This window comes from Perca fluviatilis, chromosome 13, assembly GCF_010015445.1.
Source record: "Perca fluviatilis chromosome 13, GENO_Pfluv_1.0, whole genome shotgun sequence".
In the NCBI taxonomy this organism is placed as follows: Eukaryota; Metazoa; Chordata; class Actinopteri; order Perciformes; family Percidae; genus Perca; species Perca fluviatilis.
In genome coordinates this window covers 10624308-10651089 of record NC_053124.1, presented here as the reverse complement: position 1 = coordinate 10651089, position 26782 = coordinate 10624308, and the positions used below count along the sequence as shown (strand labels likewise).

The 26782-nt window shown below is 40.7% G+C and overlaps 3 protein-coding genes across 3 annotated transcripts in view; 2 read left to right on the top strand and 1 right to left on the bottom strand.

Moving 5' to 3' along the window:
- Nucleotides 1–693: 693 nt before the first annotated feature.
- On the bottom strand, nucleotides 694–2204 carry ndufs6 (NADH:ubiquinone oxidoreductase subunit S6). Its single transcript, XM_039821182.1, has 4 exons — nucleotides 1889–2204; nucleotides 1614–1667; nucleotides 1046–1168; nucleotides 694–831 (listed from the first exon to the last, which is right to left on the bottom strand). The coding sequence occupies exons 1-4, from the start codon at nucleotides 2030–2032 to the stop codon at nucleotides 763–765; spliced, it is 390 nt and encodes a 129-aa protein (XP_039677116.1). The 5' UTR covers nucleotides 2033–2204; the 3' UTR covers nucleotides 694–762.
- Nucleotides 2205–2280: 76 nt separating this feature from the next.
- Nucleotides 2281–4611, top strand: mrpl36 (mitochondrial ribosomal protein L36). Its single transcript, XM_039821183.1, has 2 exons — nucleotides 2281–2429; nucleotides 4115–4611. Exon 2 carries the CDS (start codon nucleotides 4126–4128, stop codon nucleotides 4504–4506), a length of 381 nt encoding a protein of 126 aa, XP_039677117.1. The 5' UTR covers nucleotides 2281–2429; nucleotides 4115–4125; the 3' UTR covers nucleotides 4507–4611.
- A 2751-nt stretch (nucleotides 4612–7362) lies between these two features.
- Nucleotides 7363–26782, top strand: part of lpcat1 (lysophosphatidylcholine acyltransferase 1) — a 29784-nt gene continuing 10364 nt past the window's right edge. The window contains exons 1-5 of the mRNA XM_039820912.1: nucleotides 7363–7661; nucleotides 18255–18394; nucleotides 19230–19444; nucleotides 21116–21228; nucleotides 21379–21439. Of these exons, the coding sequence (XP_039676846.1) occupies nucleotides 7575–7661; nucleotides 18255–18394; nucleotides 19230–19444; nucleotides 21116–21228; nucleotides 21379–21439 (616 nt within the window). The 5' untranslated portion in view covers nucleotides 7363–7574. The remainder of the gene's footprint in view (nucleotides 7662–18254; nucleotides 18395–19229; nucleotides 19445–21115; nucleotides 21229–21378; nucleotides 21440–26782) is intronic.

The window sequence follows — 26782 nt, the reverse complement described above, 5'->3', positions numbered from 1 at the left end:
ATCAACTTATAAATAAAACTGTAAATGCTGACTTCAGTGGCCTCCATGTTTAATCCATAAAACAGCATGCAACATCTTTGTTATTGTTCTTTTGTGCATGTGGCAGCTAGGGCTGGGCGATATGGAGAAAATCAAATATCACGATATTTTTGACCAAATACCTCAATATCGATACCGCAACAATATTGTAGTGTTGACTATTGGCTCTTTCACAAAATATTCACACCATGAGATTTTTTGATAAATAATCATCAGTAATGTGGATATAATGACTAAGTGGGTAAAGGCAAATAATAGAACAGTTACAACAATCTGGTAAGTTCAGAAAATGATCAAACCAGGAAAAGACAACACTTGCCATATTACGATATTCAAAATATAATACGATATCTAGTCTCATATCACAATATCGATATATTGCCCAGCTCTAGTGGCAGCTCACCTTGGAATCTGATATTGGCCACATGTGATATATAGATTATGAACAGCCAAACTAAAACAACGAACCTGCGCAGTAAATTCAAATTGAGCACTAAGCCTTGCAGTGTGAGCGCAGCCATAGAAATGGGGAGAGAAAAACAATCCTCCAAAAAAAAACATTTGTATTGTGTATATACACAATATGTAGTTATAAACAACAGATGTGTTGCAACATTGATTCAATAAGGCTTCATTAGGAAGAATACACTCTTGGACAGACGACATATAATTTATTAACCAATATGGCAATTTATACAGAGAAGCAACGGCAGAGGAAAGGTGTCAGTGATGATGCTTCTGCTTGAACTGTAATCCACAGTAGCCACATGTGCCCACCTTTGTGTCTTTATCCTGAAGAAAGAGAGACAAAGTAAAAAAAAAAATATTTTTTTTATATTAATGTATTTATATGAATACTCAAACTATTGAAATTATCATAGAACATCATAACAGATTATCTTGTTTCCTTAATCAGAGTACTGGCATTTCCGCTCTTCAGGTTTTGTCAAAATAGACCACTTCAAATGATTTTTTTTCACTATTTATAGTGTGTGCAGGCTCTTACCAGGTTGATGTAGACTTTGGGATGGCCCAGGGCTCCTCCACCTCCATCACAGGACACCACTCTGGCCTCGATGTCAGTCACTGGCTCCTCTGCCACCAACTTAATGGCAAAGTTTGTATTCACCTTGACACAAACAAGGTTTAACAAAACGTCAGACACAGTGAGACTGCAACGGTGTGCATGATCGGTGTTTGGATTATGACGGCTATCCCTCTGTGTGTACCATCTATTCATTGTGCTAGCATACATCCGGTTTTACATCCAGGGGAGCTGCTGGGGCTTGGCTACTCCTAAGCAGACGGGCACGAGAAAGAGATATGTTCCAACCATTAACATGACACATTGTTTTGTCTGGAAGGTGTGGTGGTTCCCGTGGCATGATTTGGGTGCTCAAGAATGAGAAAGAGGTGGATTCTGGGTCAGAATTACAGCTCAAGCTTTGCAGATGTGTTTGTGTGCGGGAACATACCAAATGTGTATACCATATTGATTACAGAAGAAAGTTGAAATCGACCAATTTTCCCGGAACACATGAATACGTAAAGCTTGTTTGTTAGTTGCTTCTTACCTCTTTCTGTCTGCCAACGAATCTGGCTCTCCTGGGATCCTTTTCATCAAACACCTGAGAGAAACACAGCGACGCTATGAATTTGAGGCAACAGACTGAAACCCAAATGTTAAAAGAAAACGTCAATGAGCCAAGTGAAGTCATATGGAGGGACGTACAGTAACCTCAATGGTCCTTGTCTGCTAGTAACGTTAGCTAAGCTACACTGACGCAGGGCTAAGCTAACGTTAGGACACCCAGTAAAAGCGATACCAGAGAATTACTCTTAAGCTTACTTGGCCGGTGTGAGTGATGGACTCGCCGGTGTTGGAGACCTCGAGGCTGTAGCGGCGAACAGGCACGGCAGACAACCTCAACGGTGAAACAAGCACCTTAGCATGTTTACTGAAGGACAGAACTCTAACCACAGCGGCCGCCATGTTTACGACAGCCTGTTTTCCCAAGCTGCCTTGCAGAGGACACTTGTAGAGGAAATTATAACTCCCCGAGTTTTGCCTCTCAGGTTTAAAGCACAAGCTTTCCAGTTAAGTCATTGCATTTAGGTACATGTTATAAAAGATAACAATTAAGACTACAGCGAATTTGGATTTAGACTGTGCTCATGGCGATCGAGGCGAAATATGACCAAAGCCAAAGAGGGATAACTGCCTGAGAGGCTAAACTGAGGAAACCCCAATACACAAAGCTCAACCCGGAAGCAGTTGTATATCCAGATATCCACAAGCAAGAACAGCTTCACGGTCGCGTTGTGGCAATTTAAAACGCAAAATTCTGGGACGTATCCCCTGTTTTAAACCTACAAGGGGCATCTGGAAGGTTTGTTTACGTGATTTGATTTTGTGATAAGATTGTCTCATGTCGGGGACTAATATGTGGGCCGTTATTTATTTATTTTTATCTCTGGCTTTGACGCTAGCAGGTCACTCTGCATGCTCGTCTCCATAGCATGTCTCGTAGCGATCATACAGTGGCATCGGGCTGTGGTCATTTAACGTTCGTGTTGAACAGCTTTTACAGGCCCATGCAAGGCTGCATATCCATTTGCATTAAGTAGCTCAATGTTGTAGGAATCTGACTGTTTTTGTAGATGTTTAAGAGTCAGAATAGTGAAGCTGTTTTGCTGTTTCAAAGTAGGTTGACACCTAGGCTATTTAAGTATTGATAATGGAACACTATTTTGGGTATGGTTAATCTTGCTTTCATGCTATGGTTAATCTGGTTGTGAATCATGTAATGGTGTCTGAGAAAAATAAATTAATTTGAATGTGATGGGAAAGCAGGTAAGGACATTCATTGAAATCATAACCACAAACCGTTAACAGTTAAGTCAGATCACAACGTGACACAAACCCTATGGGATGGATGGATGGATGGAATGGGCCTTTGGGGTATCAAAGTGTGGGGACTGGGTGTCCTCCCCCAGGGTTATAAGACTTCCTTCCCTGCATTCTGATACACTTGTGTGCACCAATTTATGGTGGGAATACCTTTGTTTATCCTATGAGAAGGTAAACACAGATGACATTCAAAACATATCAAAAATATAATGGAATATAAAGCAGTAAGGGGGGCTTTCACATCAGGGACATGAGCCTGGATCACAAAAGTTGACCCCAAAAAGCAACGAGGATATTTGTCTTAAATGTGCGGTGAAGGGAGGATACTGGCGTTAGTGTTGGCGGAGCATTTGGGCCCGGCGAGGTGCCGGTCGATGAAAGATGAGAAAGGTCTCTCTTCGTGTTCTGCAGTGTTAGCTTAGTTTGATGTCACGTTACTCGACCCCGCCTTTGTGATTCAAATATCTGAAGTGAAAGTTCTGTCACAAAACTGTGTTGTTGTGTATCTTTGCACATTTTTAAGTGGGTATATGGTAGGGCTGGGCGATATGGAGAAAATCAAATATCACGATATTCTTGACCAAATACCTCGATATCGATACTGCAGCAATATTCTAGGGTTGACAATTGGTGCTTTAACAAAATATCTTCACACTTAGATTTTAGATAAATAATCATCAGTAATGTGGATGTAATGACTAAGTGGGGAAAAGGCAATTAATAGAACAGTTACAACAATCTGGTAAGTTCAGAAAATGATCAAACCAGGAAAAGACAACACTTGCCATATTACGATATTCAAATATAATACGATATCTAGTCTAGTAGTAACAGTCTGGTGAGTTCAGAAAATGACATCACTTTACTGTAATGCAGCCTTTAAAACCAGGAAAAGACAACACTTATGCCATATTATGATATAACGATATCCAAACTCTAAGACGATACCTAGTCTCATATCACGATACTGATATAATATTGATATATGGCCCAGCCCTAGTATATGGTAACCCTGGAGATTTCTTAGTGGGTATAGTGTAGTCTGCGTATCACGTAGACTACACCACTGCACAAACTCCAGACTAAATATATAGTTTTATGTCACAAGATTATTATTTGCAACTGTAATTGCATATGAATTATGTCTCATGTCTCCCTATGCAGCCTTTGACACCATGGCCTCTCTCCTGTTGAAGCACGTGGCTACCTCTCTGACCCGCCAAATGGCCAAGATGAGCCGGTTAAATGGGGCCGCCTCCTCTCCAGCAGCTAGTGCCTACAGATGTCTCAGCACCCTCACCGCAGTTCCCCGCACACTACTCCGCTCATCAACCAGAATCGGCTCCATCCAGCCCCCCTTGTCTGGCTCCTCTTCTCAGTGCGGACCATCTCTGTTGGGACAGTGTCAGCATCTTCCCTGCATCCAGCCCTCTGCGGGGATGAAAACCAAGTCTGCCCTGAAGAGGCGCTGCAAAGACTGTTTCATTGTTCGACGGAGGGGCCGTTTGTTTGTGTTCTGCAAGACCAATCCGAGACACAAGCAGAGGCAGGGCTAAAATGTTGAAGGAGTAATGAGAAGTTTGCTTTGAGATTTAGAATTTAGGAATTTAGAAGAACTGTGAAGCAGAAATAAATTGTTTGGATGAAGAATGTGCATAGCACTTTTCACTACTCTTTTGTTTTATTTCCCTCTTAACAGCAAATGCCCAAAACAGATCATTTTTTTCACAGTGAAGAAACTGAATTGTAGCATTCTGTTAACCATCATACTCTTCACACTTCTACAACATTTCAACATGGCTAATACACAATTAGTTTAATTTAGTTAAGCTTCCAAAATTCTTGTTTTACCCTTCTCCTGGTAAATAAATGAAGGCCTAGTCAGTAAGGCTTTGGAACTACAGGGGTATGCACAAATATTAAAAGTTTGACTTGAAATGTAAAAAATGCATTAGTTCCTCTTTGGACCATTGCAAACACAATCTTACTTTTCATACGCAGCAGTCATCTGATTATAGCCAAAAACATGATGCCTAACTTGGATCTAATATTTTATCACACAGACATTAGCGTGTTTTGTCAGGGTCCTTTCCATCGTTTTTCCACATGAGGGAGCCAAAGTCTATCCTACATGAATATAATCCAAATTTGCCATGTAGTAGTCAAACCTGACTGGGTTGAAAGGTGTTTGGCAACAAACACTGAGCCTACGACTGCCACACCACTTGAATAGTTGTCCTAAAGGTTAATATTTACTAGTGGAGGAACAAGGAACACGGAACACTGGCTTGTGTGCACTAATACTGTACTTTTGCGTTTTAATTTTTGTATAATCAATTCATAGAGAGCACATCAGGATGGCAGTGAGCCAGTATTTGTCAACTATCCACTGGCATTTCACTGAACTACATGGTCATGGACAAACATATGCTTTCTGTGTGGCTCCAAACATGTTACCTTACAGCCTACAGGCAGCAGAGAGAGTGAAGTACTGCAATCAAGTGTGTGTCAGGAGGTAGTATTATTCCTTTGAAAGAAATGGGCAAGATATGGCTCACCTATGACAGATCTCGACTGTGGGTCAGTGAACAACTATGTGTGTAGGTGTCAGAGGGTTACAATGCCAAAATGAGCACATAGACTTGGTAAAAAAAAAAAAGCCATCTGCAGCTTTGAGAAACAACACAATCTGTTTAAATGGGCAGTCGCTGTTATCTAAAAATAAAAGACAGAAATTGATGGGTGGATCAAATGCAGCAGGAAACTCGACTTCAAGTGCATACTGAATCTCAGTGAAGGCAAATCACCCCAAACATCTTAATCACACATTCCACAAGAAAGCCACATAGTGTTTACCTTCATCATCTTTTCGAGTGTGTTTCTGTGTGTCTGTAACTGTCGCTTACATGAGTGACTTGAATATTTTAAATGTCCACCCCTCTTCAAATGGTTTACGTTGTTTTAAAAAAAGAGGAGCTAATATTTGTTATTTTGGGGTACAAATTATGCACATGTATAATAAATCACATTGCACCATTTCTAAATTCCAGGGCTCTCAAATGTCTGGGGTACACTTTATTTACTTAGTTTAGTGACATCTTCAGTGCATATGACGTCTTAAAGATGTACAGTATATTTGTATTCGTAAGGACTTAAAGTGGTTGATTTTTATTCTAAAATTGGATTGGGCCCTTACTATTATGATGGAACGTCATGTGACACGGGCGTGAGCGTGGGTGCGTGCATGTGCCACCCATTGGTGCCACTAGGTTTCCAGATTTGGTCGTTGCTTTCAAAATAAAAGCTTGAACACGACGCTGCTTACAGTATTTGCCAATGTAAGCTTAATGTGTATTTTGAAAATCTAAATCCAATTCCAAATTTTGGAGAATTGTTATTACAAATGTTATTTTTTATTTTAAAGATGAAGCAAATTCTGGATTTGTAAACATGCTCAACTACAATATAGAGGTACTCTCTCAAACTTGCACCCACCTTTTTAAATAATTGCTTTTGCCTGTTATCCCACCGTTTTGACATGCAAAACCCTACGACCGAGCAGTTTTTGTTATTGCAATATTAAAAATATGCTGCATAATTTTCTCAATGCCTGCACAGCCTGGCACCATGGATGTGACAGTGATTCACAAATGGGGGTACGTGTACCCCTAGGGGTACTTTGGAGGACTGTAGCATGGATGTATTAAGAGAGAACAAAATGTTTTACAAAATGTTTTTCAGTTACAAGGCTGTAGTTCTTTTTTTCTCCAAGTTTGTTGCTTTTTTTCAATGTTTTTGACGTTTGTCACCTTTTCTTGAAGGTTTTATCGCTTTGTTTTGACCTATTCTTGCCTTTCTTCCTAACTTTTTTCTAGTGTCTTTTTTTCTTCAAAGTTTTTGTTTCTTTTTTTCAAAGTTCTTTGTCACTGACAAAAACTTTGAAAAAGAACTTTGAAAAAAAGAAAGTTTGTCGCTTATTTGATTTTTTTGTCACTTTTGTCGCCCTAGTGTTCCCTTCCTTCTTTCTACTGTGTTCTTTTTGAAGTTTTTATTGCTATTTTCGACCTATCCTTGGCTTACTTCTTTCTACCAGCTTTTTCCAAGGTTTTGTCTTTTTTTAAAGTTTCTGTCGCCTTTTTTCATTAGCATTTACAGTTTTTTCCAGGTACAAGGCTGTTATTTAGTAAATCTATCACTGACATCGCTGTATTGTTCCTGTTTAATATCGACTTTTTTTTTCTACCAAAAATTATTCGCGCTGGTTAGGGTGTAAATGGCTTAAAGAACTGTTCAAAGGGGGAACATTATTGAAAAAAGCTTGAGAACCACTGTATTAAGAGAACCGGCACAGCCACTTTATTTTGAATCTTACAACCGGAAGGCACGCCTTGCAACCGGAGGTCACGTCGTTTCATCTGACTACTAGCCAGCGCCTACTCAGTCATCCCTCCCCCATGGATGTATTCTAGCATCAGTCTCTCCTCTAGTCAGAGGAGGGTAGGCTGGCAGCAGAAGAAGCTATTCGCCTACATCATAAAAAAACAAAGAAGTCAACTAACGTTACGGGACATTTTGGACTCTACTTGTATTTTTTATTTCGGTGTGTAAGTTCCTGTCGTCAGCGATGAAGTCCTCAAACAGTCGTCCCTCCAGAGTGGGTAGAAACCCCTTCGTCCACAAGCTGAAATTCACCGTTACAGAGAAAATAAAGGTAAGGCAATTTAGCTGACGAACGAGCAATTAATGTTCATATCCTTCGTCATCTGAAGCTACTGTCAAAGTGCCATGTTTAGGCTATGGTGTGGACAGCATTGAGTGTATTTACTATACCAAAACTCTGCCCACCTCGTTAGGGCTGACAGACACTTTTATCATGTCCTGTTTTGTGGACCAGTTTAAAGTTGGTGATATCATATAACGTGTAAACTTTGTATTAATGTTGGGAAGAAGATGTTCTTCAACCTCAGGAGCAGTGAAACAATCTTGTGACCATCTTGGAAGTGCAGTTCCACAATGTTTTTCCTGGTTGTAGTCACAGTGGAGAGCAAGGCTCACATTTAAGTGGCCCTTGAAGGATGTCAACAAACATTTTTCTTAGCTACATCATGTCATAGCTCAATATAATGCATGCCATCTCTTAACTTAGGATTTGCCTTGGTATTCTTGGCTTAGTATGGGTTTGTATTGTCCTGAAAACAACCATATGGGTCCATGGTAAATCTTGCCTGTGTGCCCTTAGTAGGGTTGGTAGGATCCACAGAGATAAGAGCACCACGTCAGTGCAGCCTTACATTTATCTCAGATTTAGGAAGGACACGAATAGTTAAGTTTTTTTTTTTTTTTTTTTTACACTATACATTTTTGGTCATCAATCACGTAACTGTTATGCTGCCTCATGTGCTCGATTTTTAGTATATATGTATAGTATATATGTTATCTAAGACTTTTGGTGTCATTGTAGTGCCAGCCACTACACCACATTTTCCTGGATTTCCAAGCCAGAGTTAAATCTTGATTGACCAAATTTGCATGACAGATTTGCATAACATTTATAACCACGCACTTTTCGAATGGGAAGCAAAAACACACACACACACACACACACACACACACACACACACACACACACACACACACACACACACACACACACACACACACACACACAGTGTTTACAATGGGGTGTTAGCACAGAGTTAAACAAGCTGACAGCTAAGTTTCATGTGTACTCAGATAGTCCTGCTTACAATGGATCATTTTCCAGGATAGCATAGCAAGAGTGACTAATGGTTTGGGTTAGGTTAAAGTCAAGGTTAGGATCTGCCAAGGTAGGGCTGTTTCCTAATTAAATACAGTGGTAGCACATTCAAAGAATGCTCCATGAATGTGGAAGTGGAATGTGAGATACTGGATGTTTTGTAGCTGTGGCTACATCTTATATCGACCATTGAAATTGATGGTTTCTTACTGCTGGAAGAGGGCAGACTGGCTGACATGCCTCCTTATTAATCAACCAATGGATCAATGGGGTTCTTATTCTTAGTAATTGGTAGGATCTGCTGACGGAATGTAGTCCAACTAAACCAATTTCCTCTAGTTTTATGAAAATATAAAATTAATGAATTTTTTAGTGAGGGTTTGTTATGAAGGTGAGATTACTGCTAAAGCATTTCAATTTGCCCTCTTGTCATTCTTCCCAAAGAAATCCCCTGAAATCAAGTTGCTGTGAAAGAAAGTGTCAAATGTTGTTTTCTGGATTTTTTTGCAGTCACAAAAGCTGACAAGAGGAGGAAGTGCACTCCCTCTGCCCTGCCCCATCAGGTTTATCTATTTCCCCATAGCTCCAGGGCCCAGATTTGCCTGCTTTCATCCAGAGCAAAACACACAAAGCAAAAGGCTCAGGAAATAGGCCTTTATTTGGGCACCGCCGGTTCCCAACCATTACATTCTGAGAAAAGTGATAAACCCCTATTGGTTGGTTGCCTATTTGGTTTTGGATGCTTTACCGCAGTAAACCTTGCTTTTAAGCTTGGCTTTGTGAAGACCTTCTATCCACTTCAGTTTAGCTTGCTGTATGAATGCTCTAGCTACACTTTTTTTTCCCAGTGTTTTTCTTGCTGGAAGAAAGTCCTAATTAGCACATGTCAGTTTTTTCTATTGCAGCTTGCAGTAGACTGTAAACAGTTGTTTGTCTGTGCCAGATGACAGCAGCAGTCCAGTGAATGTAAGCTGGACCATGTGTGTCTCTGTGCCTGGTTCACACCTCCCACTGCCTGCTTTTAATGTGGCAGTAAGGTGTGGACTTAGTCATGTGCACGCACACGCACAGTCCCATGTAAACAAACACAAGCTCTGCCTCAACAAAAACTTGACTTCCTACGTAGACGCCATAGGCTTTAAAGCTACATGACATGTGTATTTCAAAGTAAGTGCCTCCTTTTTAATCTGTGGGTCTGTCGTTTTGAGACAACACATGTTTCTCGATGCATGAGCACATACTCCCCTCTGGAACTTGGTCTTCCTGAATATGTTTTTTTCTAACTTCCAGCAAACGTGATCAACAGTGCTGTAGACCAACCATGTCAGCAAGTGACATTTTAGCTGAGGCACACACATTGCCGAACAGTGAACATCATACAGACATGGCTGCCAACTCTTCCAGCTTTCAGACAAAATACATGTGACTTATGATAGAGCTGTGAAGTTCAGAGACTGAATTGGGACCATTCTCAAATGTCAGTAAATATCTAAAAAAACATTCTAGAGAAATGGCAAATATTTGTTTGGCTATTTTAGTATTAAAACTGAATCTACTGGTGCACCTATTACAGCAAAAGCTCTGCGTGGAGCCTCGCAGAACCGTGTGTGTGTGTGTGTGTGTGTGTGTGTGTGTGTGTGTGTGTGTGTGTGTGTGTGTGTGTGTGTGTGTGTGTGTGTGTGTGTGTGTGTGTGTGTGTGTGTGTGTGTGTGTGTGTGTGTGTGTGTGTGTCACACAGAAAAAGACATAATAAATAAAAAATACTTGAACAATGTACAACATATGTAAGTAGACTGTATTCATTGCAATACTTTTATTAGTGAGCCATAGGCTCAATCACCATTGTGTGATACCTCCTTTAGTGATAGATAGTGACTTAAAATACAACTATTTAAATAAACATCTTCAAGATTACAGCTTTAAAGCTTCAAAGATCTTCCTTAATAAAACATGTCATTATTTGCTAGGTTAAAAAGTCAGTTAGTTAGCCTGTAGCTATTCCTTAATAAAACATTAGATACATTGTTTGCTAGCTAGCTAAAAAGTCAGTTAGCCTGTAGCTCTTGCTTAACAAAATATGACATTGTTTGCTAGCTAGCTATAGCGTCAGTTTTATTCTCTATCTATACACCAACAACATGACAAACAGTAGAGTGAGTGCTACCTGGGTGCCCAGGTGGAAATCAGAGCACTCTTTCCTTGGCTCATTAAACAATCAACCCAGGGCAATTTGCCTTCACTGCAGGGTATAGAGCACTTAAAAGTGTGCTGGGCCACATTGCACAGGGGAGTTGGGTGTTATGTGGCGTGGCTATGGAGAAGTATGCAAGAGTGCAGTCAGTCAGTGGCAGTCCAGATCCACTGTACTTAATCTGCTGTTCTGCTCTTATATATATATATATATATATATATATATATATATATATATATATATATATATATATATATATATATATATATATATATATATATATATAAAAAAAAAAAATATACAGTGCCTTTCGCAAAGTATTCGGCCCCCATGAACTTTTCGACCCTTTGCCACATTTCAGGCCTCAAACATAAAGATATAAAACTGTAATTTTTTGTGAAGAATCAACAACAAGTGGGACACAATCATGAAGTGGAACGAAATATTCGTTGGATATTTCAAACCTTTTAAACAAATAAAAAACTGAAATATGCGAGTGCAAAATTATTCAGCCCCCTTAAGTTAATACTTTGTAGCGCCACCTTTTGCTGCGATTACAGCTGGTAAGTCGCGTGGGGGTATGTCTCTATCAGTTTTGCACATCGAGAGACTGACATTTTTGCCCATTCCTCCTTGCAAAACAGCTCAAGCTCAGTGAGGTTGGATGAGAGCGTTTGTGAACAGCAGTTTTCAGTTCTTTCCACAGATTCTCGATTGGATTCAGGTCTGGACTTTGACTTGGCCATTCTAACACCTAGATATGTTTATTTGTGAACCATTCCATTGTAGATTTTGCTTTATGTTTTGGATCATTGTCTTGTTGGAAGACAAATCTCCGTCCCAGTCTCAGGTCTTTTGCAGACTCCATCAGGTTTTCTTCCAGAATGGTCCTGTATTTGGCTCCATCCATCTTCCCATCAATTTTAACCATCTTCCCTGTCCCTGCTGAAGAAAAACAGGCCCAAACCGTGATGCTGCCACCACCATGTTTGACAGTGGGGATGGGTGCGTTCAGGGTGATGAGCTGTGTTGCTTTTACGCCAAACATAACGTTTTGCATTGTTGCCAAAAAGTTCGATTTTGGTTTCATCTGACCACAGCACCTTCTTCCACATGTTTGGTGTGTCTCCCAGGTGGCTTTTGGCAAACTTTAAACGACACTTTTATGGATATCTTTAAGAAATGGCTTTCTTCTTGCCACTCTTCCATAAAGGCCAGATTTGTGCAGTATACGACTGATTGTTGTCCTATGGACAGAGTCTCCCACCTCAGCTGTAGATCTCTGCAGTTCATCCAGAGTGATCATGGGCCTCTTGACTGCATCTCTGATCAGTCTTATTATTGTATGAGCTGAAAGTTTAGAGGGACGGCCGGGTCTGTAGATTTGTAGTGGTCTGATACTCCTTCCATTTCAATATTATCGCTTGCACAGTGCTCCTTGGGATGTTTAAAGCTTGGGAAATCTTTTTGTATCCAAACCGGCTTTAAACTTCTCCACACCAGTATCTCGGACCTTCCTGGTGTGTTCCTTGTTCTTCATGATGCTCTCCGCGCTTTAAACGGACCTCTGAGACTATCACAGAGCAGGTGCATTTATAACGGAGACTTGATTACACACAGCTGGATTCTATTTATCATCATTAGTCATTTAGGTCAACATTGGATCATTCAGAGATCCTCACTGAACTTCTGGAGAGAGTTTGCTGCACTGAAAGTAAAGGGGCTGAATAATTTTGCACGCCCACTTTTTCAGTTTTTATTTGTTAAAAAAGTTTGAAATAGCCAATGAATTTCGTTCCACTTCATAATTGGGACCCACTTGTTGTTGATTCTTCACAAAAAATTACAGTTTTATATCTTTATGTTTGAGGCCTGAAATGTGGCAAAAGGGCGAAACGTTCAAGGGGGCAGCGAATACTTGCAAGGCACTGTGTATATATATATATGTATATGTATGTATGTATGTATGTATGTATGTATGTATGTGTGTGTGTGTGTGTGTGTGTGTGTGTGTGTGTGTGTGTGTGTATGTATGTGTATGTATGTATATGTGTGTGTATGTGTGTGTATGTATGTGTGTGTATATATATATATATATATATATGTATATGTGTGTGTATGTATATGTGTGTATATATATGTATGTATGTATATATATATATATATATATATATGTATGTATGTATGTATGTATATGTATATGTATATGTATATATGTATATATATATATATATATATATATATATATGTATGTATGTATATATGTGTATATGTTTCATTGTGTTTTGTCTGTATTCATTCACACGGTTGTATTTTATGTCTTACTTTATACTGAACACCTTTGGTCTTAATATTCAACTACTTTACACAAATAAAAAAAGTATTCTTGCTTATTTGACGCATCTTTTCTAACTATATTCTTTGTATTCTCATTTCCTAAAAACTGGATCCTACAATTCCCATAGTGCAACTCAATATCACCTTATGTTAGACCCTCCCATACCTTGTAAATACCCACATCCTTTGAAATTCCACACCCAAGGTTTGAGAAACATCCTTTTTGTTAAAATTTCTAAAACGTCAGCCAACCAATTTGAGACATCATCCCCATTTTCATATAATTTCTCGGATTTAAGAAAGCTCTCTTCCGAGCCACAGAATAGGATATAAATCGGTTTTCACAGACTGAGTAGTACTCACACACTGTTATTATGTTGAAACTTGCACATAAGATGAGGCTTTTGTGAGCTAATAACATAAGTACAGTAACAAACGATTGCAGTCAGACAATAAAACTTTAACGATGCCTTCATATCAGAGTCAGGATGTGTGGTACGGGAGCCCAGCACTGCAGAAGCAAATTTTTACAGCAGATTTTATATCATCAGCCGAGAATGGGCTGGTTCGCTCATAAAACACTAGCATTTGCTCCCCCCCCCCTCAGCTCATTTTCATGCCACCTCCTGAGAAAATGTCAGCGGATCCTCCCAGATGGATTCGTTAAGCTCTGATGATGAGTGCACTGTGCGTCAGGCATGGGGGTGGGAGCGCAACGAGAGGCGTTAAAGCAGCATAAATCACCCCCATACTCTTTATTTATTAATACAGCCCTGCAGTGTGCACCTGGTCTCCTCCGCAGAGAGAAACACATAGGAAAGAAAGGAAAGACGGGGCAGGATGGGAGGGGAGTTGGATATGATTCCCCAGAGTGGTCCCAAAAAGCACATCAATGCAAAGTAGGGAGAAAAACCGTTACAGGGAGAGGAGCATGATAAATGAAGGTGCAGCTGAGCAAATAGACATTGGGAGTGAAAGATTGATGGATGGAATGCTTGCTGGATGGATGGATAGTTGAGGAGAGGAATTCTCCTGGGATTGGTGATTACTGTAAGGCAGGCCAGGAGATGGAGGAGAGGGGAATAATAAAGCGGGATGAAATCAAACCGAGGTCAGACAAGGGGGAGGAAGAGGCTTAAAATGTCACACAGTCTGAATTAACACTGTAGGCCGTGACTTTGTGACACACACACACACACACACACACACACACACACACACACACACACACACACACACACACACACACACACACACACACACACACACACACCTCTGTCATTATACAGTCTGAGAAAAGGCCTGACGGGTCAGCCAGCTGATCGGTCATCTGTACTGTGAAGCTCTGGCTTCAATGAACTGTATTTCCGTGACAAGACTTTGCAGGATAGTTCGGATTTTGTGAAGTGGGGTTGTATGAGGTACTTTTCCATAGTCAGTGTATTAGCTACAGTAGATGGCGGCCCCACGCCCCCCAGTTTGGAGAAGAGGACCGAAGTACCGACATGTAACACAATAACACAAACTAACCTATCTTGGCAGCGGTAGACCAACAATCATCGTGTTCTGCGAGGTAAAATGACTGGTTTTGTCAAGAGATCATAGATAACCGATTCAGTTCCCCGTCAGAAAGGGCTGACAGCAAGGTAAAGTGGTGAAAATATTAAACTTTTTTTTTTAGCTTTTGCCCCTGTCCACAGCAGTACATTGCTTAGCTTCTGTGTCGGTACTCTTGCCTGCTTCTCCAAACTGGGAGCGTGCCGACCGCCATTTACTGTAGCTAATGCACCGACTATGGAGAAGTAGCTCATACAACCCCACTTCAAAAAAATCCAAACTATACCTGTATGACCTTACATTGAACTTAGCCTCATACACTGTTTACAAAGTTGGGTTATCTTTTTTTCCTACCTCACTATTTGTACAGTAAAATCTCACTGGTGTTATGCAAAAGCCATTGTCTGATAATACCAAACGGTCAGCAAACCCCTACATTTCTGAACAATTGTTTGGTTTACAGGATAACTTCTTGACATGCATCGTCCCTATCAAGTCCTTACGTTGTACCAACTATTTAGTTGCTCATAAAAAAATAAAGTACACAGAAAGAAGCATGAGAAATGTCTAACAAAAACAGTAATACAATTATTGTCATCACATTGATTCATAATTATTAAAGGGGACGTAACAAGCAAGATTTAAAAAATAAACCAAAAGATGTTATGGATTTTGTGTGTAATGGTAAATTATTCCAAGTAAAAATCCCCCCTTAAAACGGAAAGATGTTTAGCCATTCAGTCAACATTGGTCTAGGGACAGCAATATCCATCTGTCTGTTAGTCAGTCAGTCATGGCAGTGGTGCAACATTTAGCACAGATGTTCATGGTTCCCAGATAAATTGTGGGCGTGTTAGCACGCTGATAGCATTTAGCTGTAGCCTGGCTCTGCCCTCCTACGTACTTCCGCTCAATTTTCATTTCACTTCAGTACTCTGTCTGGGTTTGCGTTATATTCACGGGTTTTCTCCGGCCAAATCTTTACCGGTCCAATCAGCGAACAGAGGGAGTGGCTGAGAACGATGACGTTGAGGACGTGCGTTGGTTTGAGTCGTAGTTGTAATGGCGGCGGAGAAAGATGCGAGCGAAGCCATTCGGTACGCTGTGGCAACGCCGCCGAATATCCAGAAGTTAAAGGCCGAGCAAGAACAATCTTTGCTGAGTTGCGTTGGTGGCCATGATGTTGTGGCCCTCCTCCCCACGGGGTTTGGGAAAAGTTAGTTTTTCCAGCTGGCTCCGTTAGCGGTGAAGGAGTTGGCTAAGGCGAATGCTAGCGATGCTAAGCCAACGTCATGACCAAACATTAGCAGTTGGTTATTGCAGATCCAGAGTGGCTCTGGGTAGATCCAATAGTTTCAAACTTCAACAGAGTACCTGCTTTAAAGGAAGTTAACACTTGGTCAATGGAGAGTGGCCAGACCCTCTCTACAAAGGGAATGTACCAGATTCTGGTAGGACCAGGCTAATTTAGCTGTGCCTAAGAGAAGCCTCACAGAGCCACTAGCATGGCTGTGGACTATGAAGCTTGTTTACCTGTTTCTGTAGAGACTAAGGGAACAGAGAGGCTACCTTTTGAATTCATGGGTTAATGTAAAAGTGACTATGAACCAGATAAACTTCCTTGTGATATTTAAAGACTGCAAATTAAAAAGCCTCATAAATCGACATAAACTATTGTAAATTGGCAGTTATTCACATGGGTTGGGACTGCCTGGAGGTTCAAAATTTCTGGGAAAGTCTTTCTGCTGTTCGCTCCACTCTATTGAGGAGACTGATCCCAGTATCAGAAGCAGTGTTACCTCTCAATGATACCTCAGAACTCAAGCACAGGTCTTTATTTAGCTGGTCGCACTGAAGCTAAAAGAGATGGTCGTCTACCACTACTCTCCTATAGTCTTGCATTGCCAGACCTTACTCCACAGCGCTGTGGAGTAAGGTCTGGCTCCTCCACACATACATACACAAAAGGATATTGTAAAGAGAAAGAGACCGGCTTTTTGAAGCGTGAAGGCAACCATAGCTGTAATACGTACTTTGATCTGCGTGGTGCGAGAGAGTTGATTGCGATATATGATCTCAGTGCTAGATGGGAGAAATTCCTACACATTGGACCTTTTTAAACCAATCACAATTGTCTTGGGCAGCGCTAAACTCCGGACACAGAGGTGATGGCTCTGCAAAATGGTCTCTGGAAGGGACTTGTTTAGGTGGAATATTTGCACCCCGCAAAAGAAAACGCCACATACAATAAATAAATGAAACCCAAGCCATTTTTGAGCGTTTTTGTTGTTGTTGTTCCTGTCACATTATTACTAATTTTTCACTCTATCTGCAAGTCTGGCATCTCAAATTAACAAGCGCAAGTAACCATGGCCAGACGTAAGAGTAGCTCCTAAATTTCTTTTGAGCAGTATAACAAATGGCATATAACATAAAAGGAAAAACGTAACTTTGATTTGATTAATTTATTTAAAAAAAAAAGAAAAAAATAGAAAAACAATTGAATCAGATAATTCAACCTTTCCCTAAGGGAACACGTGTATATACAATACAGGAAGAAAAAAAAATTGGCTGTACATCATTCACACAAAAAATAAGTTACATTTGTACAAACTGCAATCTAACAAAGTACATTTACTGTGGTACTGTACTTAAGTCCAAATGTTTAACTTTAACTACTTTTTCCTGATTATACTTACATACTTTGACTTAAATAACATTTTCACTGCAGGACTTTTACTGGAACAGATTATTATTACAGTGTGGTCTTAGTACTTTTAATTAGGCAAATAATCTGAATACTTCTTCCACCACTGTGGCTGCGCTTTTGGTGCTCAGGCTTGCAGTCTCAGTCACGGATCGGATGCCTTTTCATGACATGGCTGTGCGTCACACTGTCAACACAATGGTTGCCGTTTTGAAGTTTTAAATCTGCAGAATGTTATGCTTTTTACAGCTTCTTGATCATGCAAACAGTTTATTTTTTTTTACATTTCTTTTAAGTTGGATATGTTCTATGTAAGTTTTTTTTATCCACCTTGTGGGTTTTTTGGCCTATCTTTGGAGCTTTTTTACGTACCGTAATGTTGGCGAAATGTTTAGATTCAAACACAATCTTATCTATAGTGCCTCAGCATTTTCTACCAGTAGCTAACTATTATTGATATTTAAACCTTTACATGTTGGACATGTACAGCATGAGCTCCAGGGGTTTGGGATTAAAGCGTGATTGTTGTTCCTCCCTGAAGGCACAGGTGGAATGTGCTTCTCCTCCTCTGGACGCTGTAGGACTTGCTGCAGGCAGATTCTTCTGCTGAATAGGAATGCACAGTGTGTCAATTGACAGTGATGTGGAAGAGTGGTGGAATGATACCAATGTGACGGCTCATATTTTTCTCTCTCTCTCTCTCTCTCTCTCTCTCTCTCTCTCTCTCTCTCTCTCTCTCTCTCTCTCCCCCCAGATAGGACTGATGTCAGTTACAGTGTTTCCCGTTCGGCTGCTGCTGGTGTCCACCCTCATGCTACTGGCGTGGCCCTTCGCCTTCACAGCCGCCCTGGGGCGTTCTGATTTTGTCATTGAGCCACAGCCGTGGTGGAGGAGGTGTGTGTGTGTGTGTGTGTGTGTGTGTGTGTGTGAAAGTGTTTAAGCATGTAACAAACACATATGGGATTACACAGGAATGTGTGAAAATTGCAGCTTCCTGTAAATAGCCTTATGGTAAACAGATCGACACAAACCAGCCCTTTGATAACCACTGTGTGTATATCTTTATTGGTGTCTACTGAAAAAAGTTTTTATATGTCTGCTAATTTAATTTCATTAATATACTAGGGCTGCTCAGTTCATAATCACAATTATTTTGGCCAATATTAAAATCAAGATTATTTAACACGATTACTCATTGATCATTTGTAAAGATGTTGCATTTATTAAACTTAAAAAAAAAACTTGAAATTCCCCTTAATTATTTTCCCATAAAACTTTTTGATTTCATCTTCAGAACACAAGACAAAATAGAGTTAACTTGCAGAATGTAATGTGCAAAATAATATTACCTTGTTTTTGTGAGCGTCAGGAAACCAAATGGCCATCACAATTTGATGAATTGCACATATTTAGATTATACAGTATCCATAGGTGCTCTATGAACCTATTTGAAGTGAGTGATCAGATTAAAGCAACTGGATAAATATGGGGCCATTAATGTAGCAAAGCTATTTGTAAATGTGGGTATAGAGTTGTGCAACTGTCAGCTTTTTAATTGTGTAAAAAAATCTGTAAATGTGTTAAATAAACTGCGTAATCAGATTTGTAAATGTGTAAAAAAATCCATATTGAGATTTGCAAGTGTGTAGGCAAATTTGCAAATGCATACAGTGCATATATCTGTGAATTCACACTTTCCATCAACTGTCTGTGTATTTTTGATTATCAGGTTTATAGACCTGTGTCTACGGGTGATCATGCGAGCCATGTGGTTTTGCGGAGGTTTCCATTGGATCAAGGTGAAAGGGGAACGGGCGGCAGCCTCGGAAGTTCCCATCCTCACCGTGGCACCACACTCCTCCTACTTTGATGCCATCCCAGTCACCATGACCATGTGCTCCATAGTCACCAAATTAGAGAGCAAGAGCATTCCCGTCTGGGGCAGTGAGTAATTACACTTCTTCCATCTCCTCTTTGACCCATTGATCTTCCATTTCATGCAAACTGCTGGCACATGATTTCAAATGCTGTGTAGATGTTACCAGACTGTAATATTAAAAGAGTTTAAAGGTCCTATGACATGCTGCTTTTTGGATGCTTTTATATAGGCCTTAGTGGTCCCCTAATACTGTATCTGAAGTCTCTTTTATATAGGCCTTAGTGGTCCCCTAATACTGTATCTGAAGTCTCTTTTATATAGGCCTTAGTGGTCCCCTAATACTGTATCTGAAGTCTCTTTTATATAGGCCTTAGTGGTCCCCTAATACTGTATCTGAAGTCTCTTTTATATAGACCTTAGTGGTCCCCTAATACTGTATCTGAAGTCTCTTTCCCTAAATTCAGCCTTGGTGCAGAATTACAGCCACTAGAGCCACAATGAGCTTTACTTAGTATGTGCCATTTCTGTGTCTGTAGCTTTAAATGCTATTGAGGAGGAGAGAGGGGGGGCAAGGTGGAGGGTGGGGGTGTGGCCTTGACCAACTGCCACTTCGCTTGTTTTCAAGCCATGATGTCTCTTTCTCATGGGTGGGCCAAATTCTGTGGGCGGGCAAAGCAGAGAAAGGGGAGGTAACCTTTCCCCTTATGACCTCATAAGGAGGAGATTCCAGGTTTACACCTATCGCCATTTCTAGCCACTGGGGGACCATAGGCAGGCTGGGGGAACGCATATTAATGTTAAAAAACCTCATAGTGACATTTTCATGCCATGGGACCTTTAAAGCCAGATACACTTTGAACTACACAATTTTTTTTATACTCATGTTGAACTGCTACAGAGACCCTAATGGGACATGGGGGAGAAAAAAAAAGATAAATACTTTTGTGTTCTCATGAGAAACATTCAGGTTGCGGAAGAAAAAGAAAAAAACTCAGGTTTGGCATTGTATGACAGCTACAGTAGGTTGGAAATTAGCGATATGGCAGACTGAATTTGATGAATTTACTGTTTATCAGACCACAAATTAGACACAATTGAGCTAGCTAGCGCAGCCTGTGGTTCCTCTGCCTCACTCACCGCTGCTAAGACACTACTTCGCCGGGAGGAGAGCAGACGGCAGCCTCCGGAGACGGACCTTCAGTTAGCAACTCAAATTCAGCCAGTGCAAAGTTGCTTGCGCTTGGGGGTTACAGCAGGCTGGTGGTCTAACCTGCTTAACATCAGCAACAGAAGGTTTGCTGATCTAGTCAGGGAGTCAGGTTTGTCCGGGACTGCTGTCGCTGGCCACCAGCCCGCGGGGCTGGGGTTTCTATTCTATGAAGTTCTCCCACAGGTGTGTGTGTGCGCTCCATTGTTGTGGTTGTTTCCATGGTGCTGGATTGACCCGGAAGTTTCAAGTATTTATTTTATTCATTTTTCACCCATCTAGTTTTTTCCCCCCACCCATGCCCCCTCAGAGAAACCTTGACCGTTGCAGAGGCAGTGTCGGATGTATCGACACGTACATGCAGCTGAAGCTAATTTCCACCACCAGTCCCTTGATGGGCATTAATAGTTTGAATAAATATAAAATAAATATTCTCTTTTCTTCTAGTTGAAAAGTGCTCAAACATTTGTGTTTTCTCTCTTGTTCTGGCATACATTTAAAATCTCTCTCTTCACCATGGTACTGCCAGCTCTGATCAGCTACATCAGGCCGGTGTTTGTGTTTCGGTCGGATCAGGACTCCAGAAGAAAAACCGTCGAGGAGATCAGCCGGAGAGCCCAGTCTGGAGGGGAGTGGCCTCAGGTAACATGCATGAAAGGGCACACAGAGAAACACGCATCTAACTTCAGCTCACAAAGATCAAGGGCAATTTAAAACAATGAACAAGAGACAGATGCATCTCTCTCTCTCTCTCTCTCTCTCTCTCTCTCTCTCTCCGTGTGTGTGTTGCAGATCATGATATTCCCAGAGGGGACGTGCACCAACAGGTCGGGGCTCATCTTGTTCAAGGCTGGTATGTGTTCAATCCCCTTCCTGCTTCCTTGTGTGTGTCAATTTGGAACAACCTTTTTGTGGTGACATTTTATTGTAAACATGGTTGTTTCTTATTTCTCCCATTAAAGCAAATGGCATTAACATGTGAGGCCATAATAACTTATCATTTCATAAGTGGTCTTGAGCATTTCAGTGATCATGCAAGGGCAGGTTACCAATTGCCAACACAGAGCACCCTTAATCCACACCTTTCCTTACACCGCTTCAGAGCAGTATTCAGAGATACATGTATCCCTCAATTCACCGCGGTCTGCTCAACCACAACAGTCCAGTTGTTAGCGCTGATGCACCTATAGGCTGGTTTTATGACTGACATTTAATTAGCAGACATGAAGAAATCGTAGTTTATGACCTGATGAATTCACCTCGATGGGACTGATAAGAATAATATCCGACACGGTCAACATATAATTAGCTTTTTTCATCAAAGATTTGATTGAATGAGAAACATGTTCATCAGACAAAGTATTTAAAAAATATTATCATGCTATGGCGCTTTTAAGTACAGTATACCCTAGATTATGCAAATCAGTTGCTTTTATTTATATTACTCCTCTCAGCTCCTGAATGTGTGTTTTACGGTCATCTGATTGTATCTGTAAAACAGGTTTCTTCATTGATATGTTCCAGCATAACACCTGAGCTCAGTTGAGCCATGAACAGTATGTGTGTTTGCATGAGAGACGAGATGTCCTTATTGATCGAGCGTGTGTCTTAGTGAGCTATGGTAAACTTCCACACCCTTGCAGCCAGTTGGGCGCTGCTGCAATTACCGGTAGTAGGCAACATCACACAAGTGGGCACTTGACTACTCGCAAATACTGCAAGTGTAGGCATTGGGACAAACCTTTAGTCTGGTTCAACCAACACACGTGTAAGTCCAAAAGGGGTTGTTTCTTATGTATTTACAGGTGGTGAGCAGAATAATTTCTCAGTCGCTTTGGTACATTTCTCAGATCGGAATTGAAATTCTCAAAACTACCTGTTCAATCTTCACATCATTGTGTCACTTGTGCACACTTTAAAAAAAGCAGTTTCTCATTTCTTTCAACACGTTGCAAATGCTTTGGCACATCCATGCAAATGATTATGTACAATTCTCTGCTGTTTCCTACATTATCAGTTGCTTATGTCATGTTGATCAAAATGTATTCTAATGGGTCTCTCTATTGTCTCACCCCCCACAACATTTAGGCATTAGTTCATAGCATAAGTCTTTACATGCAAAATTAGAGATGCACCGATTATAACTTTCTAGGCCGATTCCGATTTTCTTTGAGTTTGGCCAGCCGATACCGATTTTAGCCGATTCCGATTTCACTTTTTCTTACCACTTTACAGCACACGCAAATATTTATTTTCTATCTTTTCTTTAATAGAACATTTTGCACAGAACATAGAACATTTTTTGAACAGATAATGGATCTATTAATAGAACTATATAAATTACTCCTGGTGTGGGAAATTCACACACATCTAAAGTGCAATGTTAGAACCATTTCCTTCTTTTCACAACTAAAAAAAATTAGATTTTGGCGTCGTCCCTCCACGCCCTACTTTTTCCTTGCAGGTGTTGCATATTGCAAACTTGTTACCTTCTGCACACACGTTGAAGAATTTCCAAAATTTCCAAACAGCTGACATGTTGCATGTTAATTCACGAGGTTCCCTACATGTGCCAGAATAGCGCGGACACGCAACTTCACACCGCGAGCGGGTGCGCACGAGACACGGTGGAAAAGTTGAGAGAAAGAAGAAGGAAAAAAAATAAAATAAAAGAGACTGCTGTCGCTTCTGTGTGTGCGTGCGTCCTTGAGAACTGTAACTCTTATAACTTATGTTGTCAGTTAACTGTAGCGTTGACCGGCATGAAATCGGCATATGTCAGACTGACCTGCCGGTCGCCGGTCATGGCCGAGCACGTGAAAACCGGCCAATTCCGCTCACCGGCCGGTCTATCGGTGCATCTCTATGCAAAATGGTTGAACAAGTTGTCATAATATGTCAAGCATATTTCTATAAATTTCCATTAGACTTTTTTTTCTTCTTTTCTAAATCTGTCCTGAAATGGTAAATTGCTCCCAGTTGAATCTTGACTTTCTCTAACGAAGGTGCATCTCATGAACCGTCAACTGGCAATTCGTTATGATGTGGATGAGAATTTGTGGCCCAACAGTAGGGCTGGGCAATATATCGATATCATATCGATATCGTGATATGAGACTAGATATCGTCTAAGATTTTGGATATCGTAATATCATAATATGGCATAAGTGTTCTCTTTTCCTGGTTTTAAAGGCTGCATTACAGTAAAGTGATGTCATTTTCTGAACTTACCAGACTGTTCTAGCTGTTCTATTAATTGCCTTTTCCACATTACTGATGATTATTTATCTTAAATGTAAGTGTGAAGATATTTTGTTAGAGCACCAATTGTCAACCCTAGAATATCGCCACAATATCGATATCGAGGTATTTGGTCAAGAATATCGCGATATCTGATTTTCTCCGTATCGCCCAGCCCTATCCAACAGAAAGGAACTTCAGGAGGTGTAGGAAGACTGCACTGTAATTCCTACAGCACTGCATGTACAGTTTTCCCTAAGGAGATTGTCCTATGGTCACATTTCTACTTTTGTTTTTCTTCTTTGTGCTACGCAGTGCCGTCTTTTCTGTATCACAATGACATGGTCTGTCAACAAATTACAGTACAAACGGTAAAAGCGTAGATGTGAATCTTGTCCAGTCTCTTGCAATCGAACTCCCACATACACTAAGGTGTAACCTACAATTTACAATAATTGTCATCAAAACTTTAGCCATAGTTTACCCTCCAGAGTACACTGTTACATTGACAACATGACTAAGCAATTTGACTTGTCTTAACCGAACACAATGACACAAGGACTTGTCATTCTGAGGGCACTGACATGTTCATGGACACAGATATTTACTTTTGAGAGATGAACTAAGGATTTTGAGCAAGAGACTGGCTTTTGCAGGTAATCCATGGTGTTTTGAGAAATGCGCTCACTGTTTTGCAAATGTCGAGGATGATTTCGAGAAATGTACCAAAGCGACTGAGAAAAACTATAATGCATATACAATATAATGCAGAGTAGCTGATAACATTAACAGCTGAAACATTGTCCAAACCACAGCTAGCAACAGTATTTGGTTGTGGTTATTTCCAACTAAGGGTGTGTCTGTGTGTTATTAGAGAGGCTATGTGTGATCACCTCAGTGTTCCTTTCATTTGAAAGGAGTTGAGCTGCCAACTCCAGGTTTAGCTGTCAGGGCGTATTAATTTAATGTTGGCCCAGCAGGTTTGAGTTCAGTGTCTCTTGCTTAGGGACACCTCAGCAGGACACGGAACTGTTGCACCCATCTCTTTCGGGGCTTGTTTTTCTGCTCGCATCCCGTGTGTGTTATGCTGTCAGCCATTGTTCCCCGCCTGCTCTGTCTAATCCCCTTTCTTCCAGTCTGTAATTCTGTCATTCCCAGTAAGCCTTGTTGGTCACACTCTGTCCTGCGTTGGTTGCGTATGCGTGTGTCTGTGTGTGTTTGTCCAGCTTGATCTGTCTGTTATGTGTTTCCAGTCCTATCTGGATGTGTCTCCTCTAGTTATGTCTCTTCACTGGCTCCCAGCACAACAGGGCAGTATGTGTGTGTGTGTGTGTGTGTGTGTGTGTGTGTGTGTGTGTGTGTGTGTGTGTGTGTGTGTGTGTGTGTGTGTGTGTGTGTGTGTGTGTGTGTGTGTCTGTGTGTGTGTGTGTGTGTGTGTGTGTGTGTGTGTGTGTCTGTGTTTTAATGTTCATGGTGCCACCTGTGCATGACGTGCTCTGCAGATACCTCCAGTCCTTTGTCGTTTTCAAAAGTCCTTTTCGTTAAATCGTCACTTGCCTGCCTGTCTGTCCCCTTACTGTAGTCCCATTATTATTCAGAGGGTGTAGACCGTGATCAGTCTCATGTTCTTTCACAGTCTCATGTGCAGCTAGACCAATATTTGGGGCCAATATTGTTCTTTTCAGCAGTCTTCCATGTTTAATTTTCCACACTTTTCTGTTACTCCACCACCTCCAGGTGTTGTGTTAAAGTGGTAGGACCTCACCCATTACTAACAAACGTGTTTACACATCTTTAGGCCAGGTGTTTAAATATATTTTGCATACACATTTGTTTAAGTTTTACTGCGTCGGTTGCGTATGCGTGTGTCTGTGTGCGTTTGTCCAGCTTGATCTGTCCGTTATGTGTTTCCAGTCCTACCTGGATGTGTCTCGTCTACTTATGTCTCTTCACTGGCTCCCAGCACACGTGTGTGTGTGTGTGTGTATGTGTTTGTGTGTGTTTTAATGTGCATGGTGCCACCTGTGTATGACGTGCTCTGCAGATACCTCCAGTCCTTTGTCGTTAATAAAAGTCCTTTTCATTAAATCGTCACGTTTCATGTCCACCCTTCTCTGCCTGTCTGTCCCCTTACTGTAGTCACATTATTATTATTATTCAGAGGGTGTAGGCCGTGATCAGTCTCATGTTCTTTCACAGTCTCATGTGCAGCTAGACAAATATTTGGGGCCAATATTGTTCTTTTCAGAAGTCCTCCATGTTTAATTTTCCACATTATTCTGTTACTCTGTTACTGTTACTCGAGGAGGCAGTCAGTCCGACTGCCTTTTCTGCCAAAGGTCGGCCGTCGTGTTGGTGTGTCAGAGCCTTTAGTCAACTAAGATTTCTTTAGTCGATTAGTCATTTTTTTTAATGCTTTTTTAGATGATAAATTACTTTTTTCTAAGTAATGTATAAGCACATTTCTGGTAAACGCAAGATTTAAAATTGTGCTTTTGCATGATTCTTTGTGGAGAAACTCAATTTCACAGTTACATCTGTTACATCTAGATTTTACATCTGTTGATTAAATCAACTAATAGATTAGTCGTCAAAATCATGAGTATTAGTCGACTAAGATTATTATTTTTTTTTCCAGGACAGCCCTAAATTCTAAATGAATAATTTTGAAAATGTTTAATGTGAAGGGAATCACTTGTAGTGACCAAACCACAGATAATAGTTATGTGTCTGTGCAGTTCCCCTCAGCTTTACGGAGCATTTTAGCGTCATCAGCTCATTGTCAAACACAGTAGCTTGAATAGGGCCTTTTCCAGTAATAAATACTGTATGTAGCTTGTATCAGCTCATCTGTCATCAGCAGGACATTATAGAATTTCAATAGAGAGCTTGTCTGCCTGGGCTGGAGGTTATCCTCAGGTTGGGAGCTTGTCATTCATCTAACCCGGTACATGAC

Bases quoted from the DNA above. Each gene is read 5' to 3' on its own strand.
- mrpl36 (XM_039821183.1), top strand. From the start codon at position 4,126: ATGGCCTCTCTCCTGTTGAAGCACGTGGCTACCTCTCTGACCCGCCAA.
- ndufs6 (XM_039821182.1), bottom strand. From the start codon at position 2,032: ATGGCGGCCGCTGTGGTTAGAGTTCTGTCCTTCAGTAAACATGCTAAG. The intron at 1,169-1,613 runs GTAAGAAGCAAC...GTTTGTGTCAAG, and splicing joins TCGTTGGCAGACAGAAAGAG to GTGAATACAAACTTTGCCAT. The intron at 832-1,045 runs GTAAGAGCCTGC...CTCTTTCTTCAG, and splicing joins CCAAAGTCTACATCAACCTG to GATAAAGACACAAAGGTGGG.